Here is a 13566-nt window from a genome sequence, read left to right on the forward strand (position 1 = left end):
GTACATTTTTTAATAGACTCCAGCAAAAGAGTAAAGGTATTGTTGAAATAAACTATTAAGGATTTGCTAGAAATCATTTAGAAGATCAGATTTCTTGTGTTTGATTCAGTTTTTATGTTGGTTTAACCAGTGTGGAAAAGTCTTTTAAATCATTTTCTTTGATCTCTTCAGCCAGAATGAAAAACATAAATAAGAACAAAAGTAATGGTGCTCCATCTTTTTGAATCACTGCAAGGGCCCCACAGATTTTAGGAAGAGAAAAACCTCTTTTGAAAGGACACCTGGCGTTGTTCTCTGATCTTTTTGCATCAAATTAGAAAATTTTGGATTGAGATGATTTAAGTCTTGACATTGGTGAAGTACTTGTGTTGAGGTCTGATATTTGCAGAGGTGGATGGTTGGAATCCTGGAGAGCGTCCTTATAAGAGGCTATAGTTGTATTGAAAGCTCTCAGGACCCCTGAGCGTTGATGGATATTTCTAGACCCAATCAGCCTTCAGGCTGTAGTTCTCTTAGCAACACTGACCCGGGAGTGTGTCAGGAGAAGAATCGGTTATCCTTTCTTAGCAAGCTTCTCAGCTGAGTCTGCCTTATTTTTTCTTGGTAGACATTTATAATTAAGTTACTAAGATAGTCTCCATTTTTTTTTTTGAAACTGTAAGTACTTTATTAAATATTTTTTTCTCTTTAGATTTGTGTGAAATCAAGGTTTTTTGTTTTTTACGAATATTCCACTGGTTTTGTACAGTTAGTAATTAATAGTCCATAAATAGATGGTAACAGGAACATAGGAAATAGAGAATGCTGAAAAGTGGTGTCAGCAAGCCTAGCTGACAGAGGGTAACAGACTCAGAGCCCTTATCTATTGGCTCCCACCTCTGACCGTGTACTGCCGTACATGTTGGTCAGGACCAAGTGTCATGCGTGAGACCCGCCCAGGCTGCTGTTGCACCTCTCTTGTCACTTGGTAAGAGGCTGTATGATTACAGGAAATACCATGGGCTTTGGAATCGAGTACACTTGGGTTTGAGTCCTGGCATGGCCACATGCTTGCTCCGTGCCCTTGGGAATGAATGTTATGAGACCACCTCAGCCCCTTTGTAAAAACGGGGTTATGAACAGATAACATTATAGGGCTTTGTGAGGATCAAATTATTTGCCCAAAAAAATGCCTGATACTTTCTTTCCTCCTATGTTGAAGGCTCTTGACGTAAACTAGAGCCCAGTGACAGCTTGGTCGATTTAAAAGCAGAGCAGATGTGTGTGATGGAGCTCCTTTGGGGACAGGGAAGCAGCTTTAGTCATCAAGCTTACGGCTATGTGACCATGTGTGGAAACTCTGATGTGCCCCCCCCCCCCCCCCCGCCTGCCCCACCAATTGTCTTACAGTTTGGGAAGGCGGCAGTGTGTGGGATCTTCCCCTGGACACCACAACTCCAGGACCTGCCCTGGAGCAGCTTCAGCAGATGGAGAAGGCCAAAGCTGCAAAGGTCAGACCCTCACTTCCTGTAGCAGCATGTGCCTTATGGCTGAGCATATAGACACTCTGTCTGCTGATCTCCAGTTCTCTCTAGCTGGGTGTACTTCTGCTTTTAGTCTACTGCTACTTAGCTGGTTTAAGTACACTTGTATTTGATTTTTATTGTACCCTCTTTTCCCAAAAAGGTCCCTCTGAAGCTCTGTGGTGATGTTTGTTTGCGTTTCTTAGTGTACCCAGACATATAGCTGAAAAGCTCAACATGGATGTTAGATCCTGTGCTCTGTTCACATCTTCTAGAGGAGCTAAGAATATGGGATTTTGGTTTTCATACTTGCCAGAAGAGGATGCCTGTTTCAACACCTAGCATCGTTGTAATAATTTCTGGGTTCATGTGCCTCTAAGAGTGTCCTGTTCCTGTTTTATACTTAATGCATACTTCATACCTGTCCTTTGAGGTAGTGACTGTCTCCTTCGAGTGCCCAGAACATGGAAAGTGTTCACGGTCAGGATCTGTCTCCGTAAAGGAGTGAAAGGTCACAGTCCAAATAACTCTCAGGTGCCTTCTGGTGCCCAGTGCTTTGTGTGGCGAGCACAGAAATGATGGAAGATGGGTCCTTCAGGGAGCTTGCAGTCTGCAGCATGAAGGGACAGACATTACAATGACAGGGTAGTTGAGAACCACATGGACCCAGTTGTACAGGTGGGGTTTAGGAGCCGGGTAGCACTTCTGATGAGCTGTGAACTGATGTTCCCTTGAAAGGGATGAGGATTTAGCTCATTTGAAGGGTTTGGACATGACAGAGCAGAAAGAGGTGAAAATTCAATTGCAGTTGAAGGAAATAACACTTACAGAGGTCCAGAAGTGCTCAGTAACTTGGCCTGGCTTGGGACCACAGTGGGTCTGAGGGATAAACAATGGGAAGAGCCAGGCACAGATCATGTTACAGAGTTAGGCTTTATTTGCAGGCTGCAGGGTGGTGTTGAAAGTAAGCCTGGAGTGTTTTTTTGGAGGGAAAATGTGGCATTTGAGCTGGGGAAAGTGGGGCAGACAGGATGCTAGGAAACTGGATAAGAGACTCTTTGGAATATGGGTGAGAAAAGTGGAGGTCTGAACTGAAGCTGTGGCGGTGGGACCAGAGACCAGGTGCTGGATCGATTAACATGTGGAACTGGGATAGGATTTATTTAGGGATTGGTCTTCAAACTTTAAAGAATTCTATAGTTTTTTATACTAGCAGCTTTACGACATTGGTATTGAAACCTTATAGCCACGTACTGTTATATCTTCAGCCAGCTGTCCTTTTGTGGGAAAAAGTAAAGAAATGCCACTCCAAAAAATATTCTTAGGTTACTTTCCCATAGGCTACTTTCCCAGCACGCCTAGGACCTGTGGCGTGGTTAGTGGCAGTGTGGAGTGAGGAGGTAGGCAGACAGGCGGGAGAAAGTGCGTTCAGTAAGAGAGCATGAAGCTGTCCTGATGTTGCTGTGACATATCAGAGCTCCTAAGAGTGCTGACTGGGAGGGATCCCTCCCAGGGGACTCAGTGAGTGGCCAGGTCTGCACAGCCCAGCCCCTCCCGCCAGTACCACTCGGTGGCGCAGTGTTCAGTGCTCGGCTTCAGGTCCCTGAGAACGCTCTCGTGTAACCGCAGCTGGAACAGGAGAGGAGAGAGGCAGAAATGCGGGCCAAGCGGGAAGAGGAGGAGCGCAAGCGTCAAGAGGAACTCCGGAGACAACAGGAGGAACTTCTTCGGAGACAGCAGGAGGAGGAGAGGAAAAGGCGGGAGGAAGAGGAGCTTGCCCGAAGGAAACAGGTACACCTCCGAGAACTCTGACCGTGGAGAATCCTAGAAGACTCACTCACCTTTAGAGAGAGCATCTGCTCTCCACGAACACCCATGGGTCCTAGCAAATCTTGCGGATTGAGTTCCTTTGCCTAGTGCCTGTGGTTTTATAGACCAGTTAGATTTTTAAAGTTCTACTCTCGCTGCTGAAAACAAGGAAGGAAGGAACTCTGTTGTAACAGCATCAAACGTCACATTTTTGAGAGCCAAATGTGCTTTTTAAAATTACACTGATCTTTGACTCAGACCTCTGCCCTTACTTTGCTCTTTTCCTTGATGAAGCTCTCCTACCTTCACCTCTATACTAGGGACTCGTGTTTCAGAAAGGAGGAAAAGCCATACATGTGGCGACATAAGCTTTTTTATTTTTAGGAGGTATTTATCACTTGTACTTAGAGTTCTCAGCAGTAGGTTTGGTTTGGGTTTTACTTAGAGTTCTGTAACCTACCTTTTGACATACATCATGTCATTTTCCCATGTCCAGTATACTGCTACAAATCATATCATTATATTTGGTCGCCGTGTGAAATTTCACTTTATAGATAAAGTCTTAATTTAGCTAGGTCTCTTTAGTGGGCATGAGGGTTGTTCCCAATTTTTCACTATTATAACAGAGTTTGAATGAAAATCCTTATAGCTAAATCTTTCCTTAAGTATTTCTCACCAGTGAGGTTTAAACATTTTTCATGTATTTTGGCTGTTCGCATTTTTTTTTTGGAATTCTCTGTTCGTATGCTTGTCCCACTTTTTTATTGGGGTGTTTCATTGACCCCAAGTGAAAGAATTCACTCTATAATAGCCCCAAAGTCTCGCCTTTACTTCACATTTCCTACTTGCTGTTGGCCCCAAAAGATACTCTGTGAAAATCAAAAGGGACCATCTAAGTATAAGTTTCCGAACTATTAATATTTCTTAAGAGTCATAGTGTACGTTGGCATACAGAGGCTGTAAGGAGTTTTGCAGTAAAACCTGTTTGATTATGTTTTGCCTAGTGTTCCCTAAATTAATTTGACAATGGGACTGTTTTCTGTATAATACTTAGTCCTGTTAATGGAACTTTTGTTCTTCGGAACATCTCAGAACATAGCCTGGGAAACACTGCTTTACTCCAGTACTGACTGTGGAGAACGTCCCCCTGCCTCACCAGGCTTTGTTGGTGGCTGTGCTGGTTTCTCAGTGGATCAAAAAGGAGACACTGAAAGGACCAGTGGAGAAACCAAGGGCTGTGTCCTAGTGTGGCCTTTCCCAGGGCCAGTCAGTAAATGACGGAGCTAATAGAGAAACAGGATGGACTTCACAGTGTGTTGCTATTTAACTACTAATATTTTAAAGACAAAATTTTTTAAACTCTCATTGTGCCCACTCCCCAACTCACATACATGCTTTTTACCTTAGATCCGGGTTACATACTTTCTATGTTATTGTTAAGAGGGTTTTAGTAGCACATAACCTAGTCTATTTCAAATTAAGATACATTAGCTGACAGCCACGGTTTCAACCCCTTTTTTTCTTTAGGAAGAGGCTCTGCGACGCCAGAGGGAGCAAGAAATTGCATTAAGGCGGCAGCGAGAAGAGGAAGAGCGGCAGCAACAAGAAGAAGCGCTGAGGAGACTGGAGGAGAGGCGGAGAGAAGAGGAGGAAAGGCGGAAGCAGGAAGAGTTGTTACGCAAGCAGGTGACCAGATGGCTTCATCTTCTTAGTGCGTCTTTGAAACTAGGAATTAGTGATCAAGAAAGTATTAGGATAGCCTATTAAAAAATTTCTTATGTTGCTTAAAACTACCAAAAGAGACCCAACTGACTCTTATTACTTCTAAATTCCTTTTTTCTTAAAATGAAAACCTCTTTTTTGACAGAAAACAAAAAAATTACCTTTCTGGCCTTTTCTCAGATATAAGTGGTGAGAAAGGTTATAAGATGTGTTCTTTTTAGCAAGTTTCAGACTTACACAAAATAAACAGAATAGTATAATAAATCCCCACACACTTATCACCCAGTTCAATAATTATTAACATCCTGCCATTTTTGTTTTATCTGTACTACCACTCACTCCTCACTCTTACTTTATGGTTATCTTTTTTAGGTGTAATTTTTGTGTGATTAGGTGCGGTCGAGTCACTTCCGACTGATAGCGACCCTGTGTACATCAGAAGGGAACCCTGCCCGGTCCTGCACCGCCCCGCAATGGTTGCCGTGTTTGAGCCCACTGTTGCGGCTGCTGTGTCAGTCCGTCCCCTGGAGGGTCTTCCTCTTTTTCCCTGATCCTCTGCCTCACCAAGCATTTTGTCCTTCTCCAGGGGCATCACATGCATATCAGGTCCCTCCTGATAAAATGTCCAGAGTACACAAGGTGAAGGCTCTCCACCCTTGCTCCGGAGGTGCGTTCCGCCTGTTCTTCTTCCAAGACAGACTTGTTCTGTTCTTCCGGCGGTCCGTGGTATATTCAGTGTTCTTCACCAACACCGTAATTCAGAGGCATCGATTCTTCTTTGGTCTTCCTTATTCATTGTCCAGCTTTTGCATGCCTATGAGGCGACTGAAAACACCATGGCTTGGGTCAGGTGCACCTCACTCCTCAAAGTGACATCTTTGCTTTTTAAGGTATAACTTACATATATTGAAATATAAATTTTGAGCAGCACAGTAATGACGAATAGGTACAGTATTATAACCCATGCCCCATCATGTTATAAAATACTCTCTTAGTCAGTCTACGCCTCACACTCACAGAAAAATCCCTCCTCTAATTATTTTTCACCTTTGTGGCTTCTAGAATTTCATGTATGTGGAGCCATACAGTATGCGCTTTTTTAAATCTGGCTTTTATTCAGCATAATGGTAGGAGATTTCTTTCATATTGTTACAGGCATCAGCACTTCATTTGTTGTTGTCGTTGCCGAGTAGTGTTCCAGTGTGTGAGTGTATTGCAGTTTGTTTCTTCATCCTCCCGTTGAGGGCATTTGGGATGTTCTCAGTTTTGCTCCAGGTGCATAAGCCATTTTATGAACACGTATTTCCATTTCCTCTGATAAACACCGAGGAGTGGAATTGCTGGGTCAAAGGGCAGGAGTATTTTAACTTTATAAGAAAACACCAAACTTTACCCACAGTGGTGTTGTACTGTTTTAAATTACCGTCGACAGTGTATGAAAAAGCCAGTTCTGCGTTCTTGTCAGCATTTGATGATGTCAGTCTTTTTAGCCATTCTAGTTGGTACGTGGAGGGTATCTCATTATGGTTCTAATGAAGACTAATGATGTTTCTTGGTTTAAAGATGTGGAACATTTTTTCATGTGATTATTGTCCATTCATAGATCTGTGTAAAGTGTATGTTCAAACCTTACCCAATTTGAAAATTGTTTTCCTTTTTTTACGATGGAAATTATCATTTATTGAGGTATCGTAGTAGATGCTTTAGATGCCTCGTTGTTATTGTTAGGTGCTGTCGAGTGGATTCCAACCCATAGCAACCCTGTAGGACAGAGCAGACTGCCCCGTAGGGTTTCCAACGGCTGGTGGATTTGAATGGCTGACCTTTTGGTTAGCAGCTGAGCTCTTAACCACAACTCTACCAGAGCTCTTTTAGATACGTAATTTCACTTAATTCTTGCAGCAATCCTGTAAGGTAGATATAGCGTTCCCATTTTTCAGATACACGTGTTTGTCTCTTTATTATTGTCTTATGTGCTCTTTTTTTAATTGAGGTATAATTCACACACCATAAAAATTCAGCCTTTTAAAGTATACAATTACATTGTCTTCTCGAGCTGCTCTTTGAAATCTTACTGTTCAGCTCCTTTACGTGATCATTTCTTCCCTTTGCTTTAGCTATTCTTAAGTTCAAGAGTAAGTTTCAGAGTTTCTTCTGACATCCATTTTGGTCTTTTCTTTCTTTCCTGTCTTTTAAATGACCTTTTGCTTTCTTCATGTGTGATGTCCTTGAGGTCGTCCCCCAACTTGTCTGGTCTTCAGTCATTAGTGTTTAGTGTGTCAAATCTATTCTTCAGATGCTATAAAGTCTCTAAATTCAGGTGGAATATCCTCAAGGCCGTACTTTGGCTCTCATGGACTTGTTTTAATTTTCTCCAGCTTCAGCTTGAACTTGAACACGAGCAATTGATGATCTGTTCTGCATTCGGCTTCTGGCCTTGTTCTGACAGATAATGAGCTTCTCTGTCGTCTCTGCATTGTAATTAACTTAAGTCCAGTACTTTATTCAGATTTCTTTAGTTTTTAACCGATGTCCTTTTTCTGTTCTAGAATATCATCTTGGGTACCTCATTGTATTTAGTTGTCAGGTTTCCTTGGGCTTCTCTTGGCTGTGACAGTTTCTCAGACTTTCCTTGTTTTTGATGACCTTGACAGTTTTGAGGAGTATAAGTATACTATAGGATACTCCCTGTCTTAGTCATCTGGCGCTGCTGTAACAGAAATACCACAAGTGGATGGCTTTAATAAAAGAGAAGTTTATTCTCTAACAGTCTAGGAGGCTTTAAGTCCGAATTCAGGGTGCTGGCTTCAGGGGAAGACTTTATCTCTCTGTCAGCTCTGGGGGAAGGTGCTTGTCATCAATCTTCCCTTTGGTCTAGGAGTTTCTCAGCTCAGGAACCCCAGGTTCAAAGGACGCGTTGTTCTCCTGGCTCTTCTTTCTTGGTGGTATGAGGTCACTTCCCTCTCTCTTGATTCTATTATATCTCAAAAGAGACTGACTCGAGATACAACCTAATCCTGTAGATTGAGTCCTACCTCATTGAGGTAACGGCCTCTAATCCCGCCTCATTTAATATCGTAGCGGTTGGGATTTACAACACATGGGATAATCACATCAGATCACAAAATGGCAGACAACCAGGTAATACTGGGAATCATGACCTAGGCACGTTGATGCACATTTTTTGGGGAAACAATTCAATCCATAGCACCCTCTATTGGGATTTATTTGAGATTTTTCTCATGATTAGTCATCTGGGGTTATAGGTTTTGGGAAAAAACAATCACAGAGGTAATGTGCCATTTTCATTACGGCATATCGGGGGTAAGTCCTGTCAACATGATTTATGACTGTGGATGTGGACTTTGTTAACCTGGCTGAAGTAGTGTTTGTCAGGTTTCTGCTATAAAGTTACTCCCCGCCCCCCCCCCCCCTTCCTGACTAGCCTCTTTGGCGGGAGATGACTTTGCACAGCCCACACCTAAGGAGTGGGGACGCACATAGGTTTTGTTGGTTAGATTGATACAAGGCTGGTGATTTCCTGCTTTTGTCTAGGTTCATGATTGAAACTCTTTTGGAACCTTTCAGTCATCATTCAGCTCTTGTCATTTAGCAAACTGTTAGAAAAGTAGATGCTTTGAAAGGTGGATAGCTTCTGTGTTAGGCTGTGTGGTGTGTTGTTCTGTTCTTTGGTGTATTTATTTAACAGTTAATGTAGTTAATTTGCTGTGTGCCTGTGACTGCTTCCTTCCTGCTGTAATACAGAACTTTTAAAGAAATTGTTTCTACCATCAGTAAGTCGCAGGCCATGGGTGTGATGGATATACAAAGAAGTAAATGCCACAGTCAGGAGGCTTTCGGCCGCACAATCAAAATACCTAAAAATGTCTCAAGGACTAGTTGGCATCATTGCCCCACATTACACACTTGCTCCAGTCAGTCAGTGGTGTCATTAGGGATTCAGGCCCAGTGTACAGTTCTGCGTTACCATTTCTCAGTGTGCTGACTTTTGAGTTAAAATTTTCACCTCATGGTTAGGAGATACCACATTGTTGTTCAAGGGAGCGGGTAGCCCTGTTCTCATAGCGGTTTTTCTTTTTTTCTGGGAAGACTATCTTTCCTAGAAAACCTCCCAGCAGACTTCCTTTTATCACTCTTTGGCCTGTGTTGGATCACATGCTGCCCCTAGTTGCATTGGAAGCTTGAAAAGCAACATCTGGCAACTTTGACCTGTGATATGGCAGGAGGCTGTGTCTGTCTACAAGGAAGAAGCCTGAGAGGAAAGTGGTTGTTGGGTAGGTTGCCAACAGTGACTACCACAGGTGGGCTAGGAGCAGATAAAGAAATAAGAATAAGGTGTAGTTCTTGATCATCAAAAGGTAGAGGTGAAGACTACCTCCAGACGGCTGGGAAACTCCTTGTAGAGGGGCTGACATTTGACCTTGGCATTGCAGGCACAGTGGACAACTCTGCAGAGGCGAGGAGAGTTCCTGAGGGCACAGTGGAACGGTTTTGAGGGAGGGAAGCAGAAGAAAAAGGAACCAGGTGAGGGAAAAGGTAGTAGAGAGGTGATGGAGGGAGAGGTGTTCTGAAGGACCTCTGGACCCTGGGTCCATAAGGGGTGAGATCGGGGATGGAATCCAGTGGCCTAGAAAAGTCACATTGATTCCAGAACTGTGTGACGCCTTCCTGGTAATCAATATCCTCGTAAGGTCCTGGCAACTCTTAGTGCTCAGCATGGTAGCAGGCTAGCTCTGCCTCCTGTGTGGGATGGTGTCGCCAGCAGGCTTTCCTGCATGTGGTGCTCAGCACAGGGGTTCAGAGTGACATTCCTTTTATGTAGAAACTGTGAAGTAAATTTAAATGCTATTTTAAGTAAGCCAGGCCTCTATGGTTACTGAATGTATATTTTAAAAGATTTACTTCTACCTAATGCCGTCAGAAAGTTTCTACTTTCTCTGTCACTTCTATAGCCATTTGACAAAAGCCTTCAAATGTGATTTAGGTTTTTGTTGTTGTTAGGTGCCATCGAGTTGGTTCTGTGACCTGTAGTGACCCTGTGTACAACAGAACAAAACACTGCCTGGTCCTGTGCCATCCTGTGTCATACAAAGTACATGAAACAGAAGTCCTTGCTTCCAAGGAGCATTCTGGCTGTACTTCCTCCAGGACAGATTTGTCTGTTCTTCTGGCAGTCCATGGTATACTCAGCATTCTGCACCAACACTATAATTCAAAGGCATCAGTTCTTCTTTGGTTGTCCAGCTTTCACATGCGTGTGAAGTGATTGAAAATACCATGGCTTGGGTCAGGCGCACCTTAGTCCTCAAATTGACATCTTTGCTTTTCAACACTTTAAAGAGGTCTTTGGCAGCAGATTTGCCCTATGCAGTATGTCGTTTGGATTTCTTGACTGTTGCTTACGTTGGTGTTAAGGATCCAAATAAAATGAATTCCTTAACTACTTTTGTCTTTCCTCTGTTTGTCGTGATGTTGCTTGTCGGTCCAGTTGTGAGGATTTTTGTTTTCTTTATGTTGACATGTAATCCATCCTGAAGGCTGTGGTCTTTGATCTTCATCAGTAAGTGCTTCTAGTCCTCTTCACTTTGAGCAGGCAAGGCTGTGTCGCCTGCATAAAGCAGGTGGTTAGTGAGTCTTCCTCCAACCCTGATGCTCCGTTCTTCTCCATGTAGTCCAGCTTCTTGGATTATTTGCTCAGCATACAGATGGAATGAGTGTGGAAAGGATACAGCCCTGAGGCACCCCTTTGCTGATTTTAAGCCATGCAGTATCCCCTTGTTCTGTTCAAGCGTCTTGCTTTATGTACAGGTTCTACGTGAGCACGAATAAGCGTTCTGGGGTTCTGTTCTTCCCGGTGTCACCCACAGTGTGTTACGATCCACACAGTCGGATGCCTCTGCAGAGCGGTTTTTTTTTTTTTTTTTTTTTTACTGTGGTTAAAATCTTTTTTTTTCCTCCCCCTTCTTTAATTTTTCCTTCTGGGAAGGAAGAGGAGGCTGCAAAATGGGCCCGGGAAGAAGAAGAAGCTCAGCGCCGATTAGAGGAAAACCGTCTCCGGGTGGAAGAGGAGGCAGCCCGCCTGCGACACGAGGAGGAGGAGCGGAAGAGGAAGGAGCTGGAGCTGCAGCGCCAGAAGGAGCTGATGCGCCAGAGGCAGCAGCAGCAGCAGCAGGAGGCGCTCCGCAGGTTGCAGCAGCAGCAGCAGCAGCAGCAGCTGGCCCAGATGAAGGTAACGCGCTGGGCGGCGGCGGCGGGAGAACCGCACGCCGACTCTATGGCTGAGCAGTACTGCTTTGAGTTTTCCAGTCATCAGTAGAACGTGGCATGGGAATGCACTGTGTTAGACATTGCAACAAGAGAGGGATAAACAGGAGGCTGGGAGGTGAGCGGCAATGCAGGCAAGCCAAGACCATTTCCCTAATCTGTCCTGGGAAGCTTAGAAAGGCTTCTTGAAAAAAAGTAACTTCCAAATGGAGTCTTGATGGGGGGGGCGGGGGGGGATTAAAAAAAGTAAACCTGCACCTTGGGAAATGGGGCAGGGATATGTATAAGAGAGGAGACAGCGTGGGGTGGCAGGAGGCAGGAGGGTAAGAAATGCTGTGGTATGTTTGGGGGATTTGAAAAGTAGGTTACTGGGGCTGCAGGAAGTGTGGGAAACGCCCAGATCTCCAGGGCTGCGCATACCCCGCTGAAGCATTACGAGTTCAGGATGTGCGGCAGGAGCCGGCCTCTGAATTGCTTTCAACTAGAGAACAGTACTGTCAGTTCTAGAGGAGCAGATACATCACTTGGAGACCTAAGTGGAAGATGGACTTGAAGATAACAAGCCTGGGGGTCGGCAGACCCGTTGAGGATAGGGGAGACCAACCAGGGAGAGGAGGGCTTCATCTAGGCCTAATAGAGGGGCTGGAGATCCCACCAGTACTGAGTACTAGCTTTGTGTCAGCACCATGCTGACATAGATATCTCATTTAGTCTTCACAACCTCCATTACAAAGCTTAGGTGTTATTACCAGTATTTGATTAGAGGAGAAATGTTAAGAATATAAGTCACTTGCCTTGGGTCCATCCGAGAATTGGTAGCAGAACCACTTATTAGAACCCATGTGTCCTTGTCTGCAGGGCCCTGAAAAGGTTGTTAAGAGACGTACTTCAGGTGTGAGGGAGGGGCAGAGGCATGGGTAGTTTCCAGATCTCTGTCTTGTCTGACCAAGTCTCTCACTCTGCCCAGTTTTGGCTTCCTGTCCTCTTGTAAAGACTGTAGTGATGTTTTATAAATAAACGTTCCGAGTGAAGATAATCCGAGATGGTTGGGAGGAATTGTAAAAAGCTTTTGCGAGAAGAAACAAGCAGTATTAAAAATAGGTTTATTGAGATATAATTCGTTTACTGTACAGTTCACCCAGTTAACATGTACATTCAAGTTTAACAGCCTATTAATATATTAACAAACAAGTGCAACTGTCACTACAGTCGATTTTTTGAACATTTTCATCCTGTAGCTGTCATTCCTCTTCCTCCCCCAGTGGCCCTCAGCCCTAAGCAGCTACTAATCTGCCTTCTGTCTCTCTGCATTTCTGTATTTTTATGTCCTATCTGGACATTTCATATGAATGGATGATATAATACGTGGTCATTTATGACTGCCTTCTTTGACACAGCGTAATGTTTTCGAGTTCATCCATGTTGTAGCACATGTCAGTACTTCATTCCTTTTTATGACCAAATAATACTCCACTTTTTGTTTATCCATTCATCGGTTGATGGACACATAGGTTGTTTGTCTGTTTTGACTATTATAAATAATGCCGCTATGGAACATTCATGGAAGGATTTTTGGGCGTATGCGCGCTTTCATCTCTTTAGGTGTGTGACTAGAAATCAGACGGCTAGGTCACGTGGTAACTGTGTTCAACCGTTTGAGGAACTGGTGTCAGTCCAACGTGGCTGGATCGTTTGACTTTCCCGCTAACTGTACAAGGGTTACGGGTTTTCTACATTCTCACCAACACTTACCGTAATCAACACTTACTGATTATGGCCGTACTAGCGGTGTGAAGTTGCAGCTCTTGGTTTTGAATTGCATCTCCCTGGTGAATGGTGATGTTGCGCATCTTTTTATGGGCTTATTGGCCGTTTGTAGGTCTTCTGTGGAGCAAGACCCAGATCTGTGGCCCGTTCTTTTTAATTGGATTATTTGTGTTTTTGAGTTGTAAGAGTTCTGTGTGTGTTTTAGATGCAAACCCCTTATCAGATATGATTTTCAAATATTTTCTCCCATTCTGTGGTTTGTGTTTTTCTTTTCTGATGGCGTCCTTTGATGGAGGAAGTTCTGAAGTCTGGGAAGTCCAACTTACCAGTTTTTCTGTTGTTGCTTCTGCTTCAGGTGTCATATCTAAGAATCCACTGCCAAGTCTGAAGTCATGAAGATTTACGTTTTCTTCCGAGAGTTTCATGGTTTCAGAGCTCTGTGACAATTTCAGTGAAAATTTGTATGGTTTATGTCCTTTAT

At 43.7% G+C, this 13566-nt stretch overlaps 1 protein-coding gene across 2 annotated transcripts in view; it reads left to right on the forward strand.

The window, feature by feature from the left end:
- GIGYF2 (GRB10 interacting GYF protein 2) overlaps positions 1-13566 on the forward strand; it is a 147146-nt gene that overhangs the window by 103488 nt on the left and 30092 nt on the right. For both annotated transcript variants that reach the window (XM_049888462.1, XM_049888463.1), the window contains exons 19-22: positions 1390-1490; positions 3132-3293; positions 4839-4997; positions 11041-11283. In XM_049888462.1, the coding sequence (XP_049744419.1) occupies positions 1390-1490; positions 3132-3293; positions 4839-4997; positions 11041-11283 (665 nt within the window). The remainder of the gene's footprint in view (positions 1-1389; positions 1491-3131; positions 3294-4838; positions 4998-11040; positions 11284-13566) is intronic.

Source organism: Elephas maximus, chromosome 6 (assembly GCF_024166365.1).
Source record: "Elephas maximus indicus isolate mEleMax1 chromosome 6, mEleMax1 primary haplotype, whole genome shotgun sequence".
Taxonomy (NCBI): domain Eukaryota; kingdom Metazoa; phylum Chordata; class Mammalia; order Proboscidea; family Elephantidae; genus Elephas; species Elephas maximus.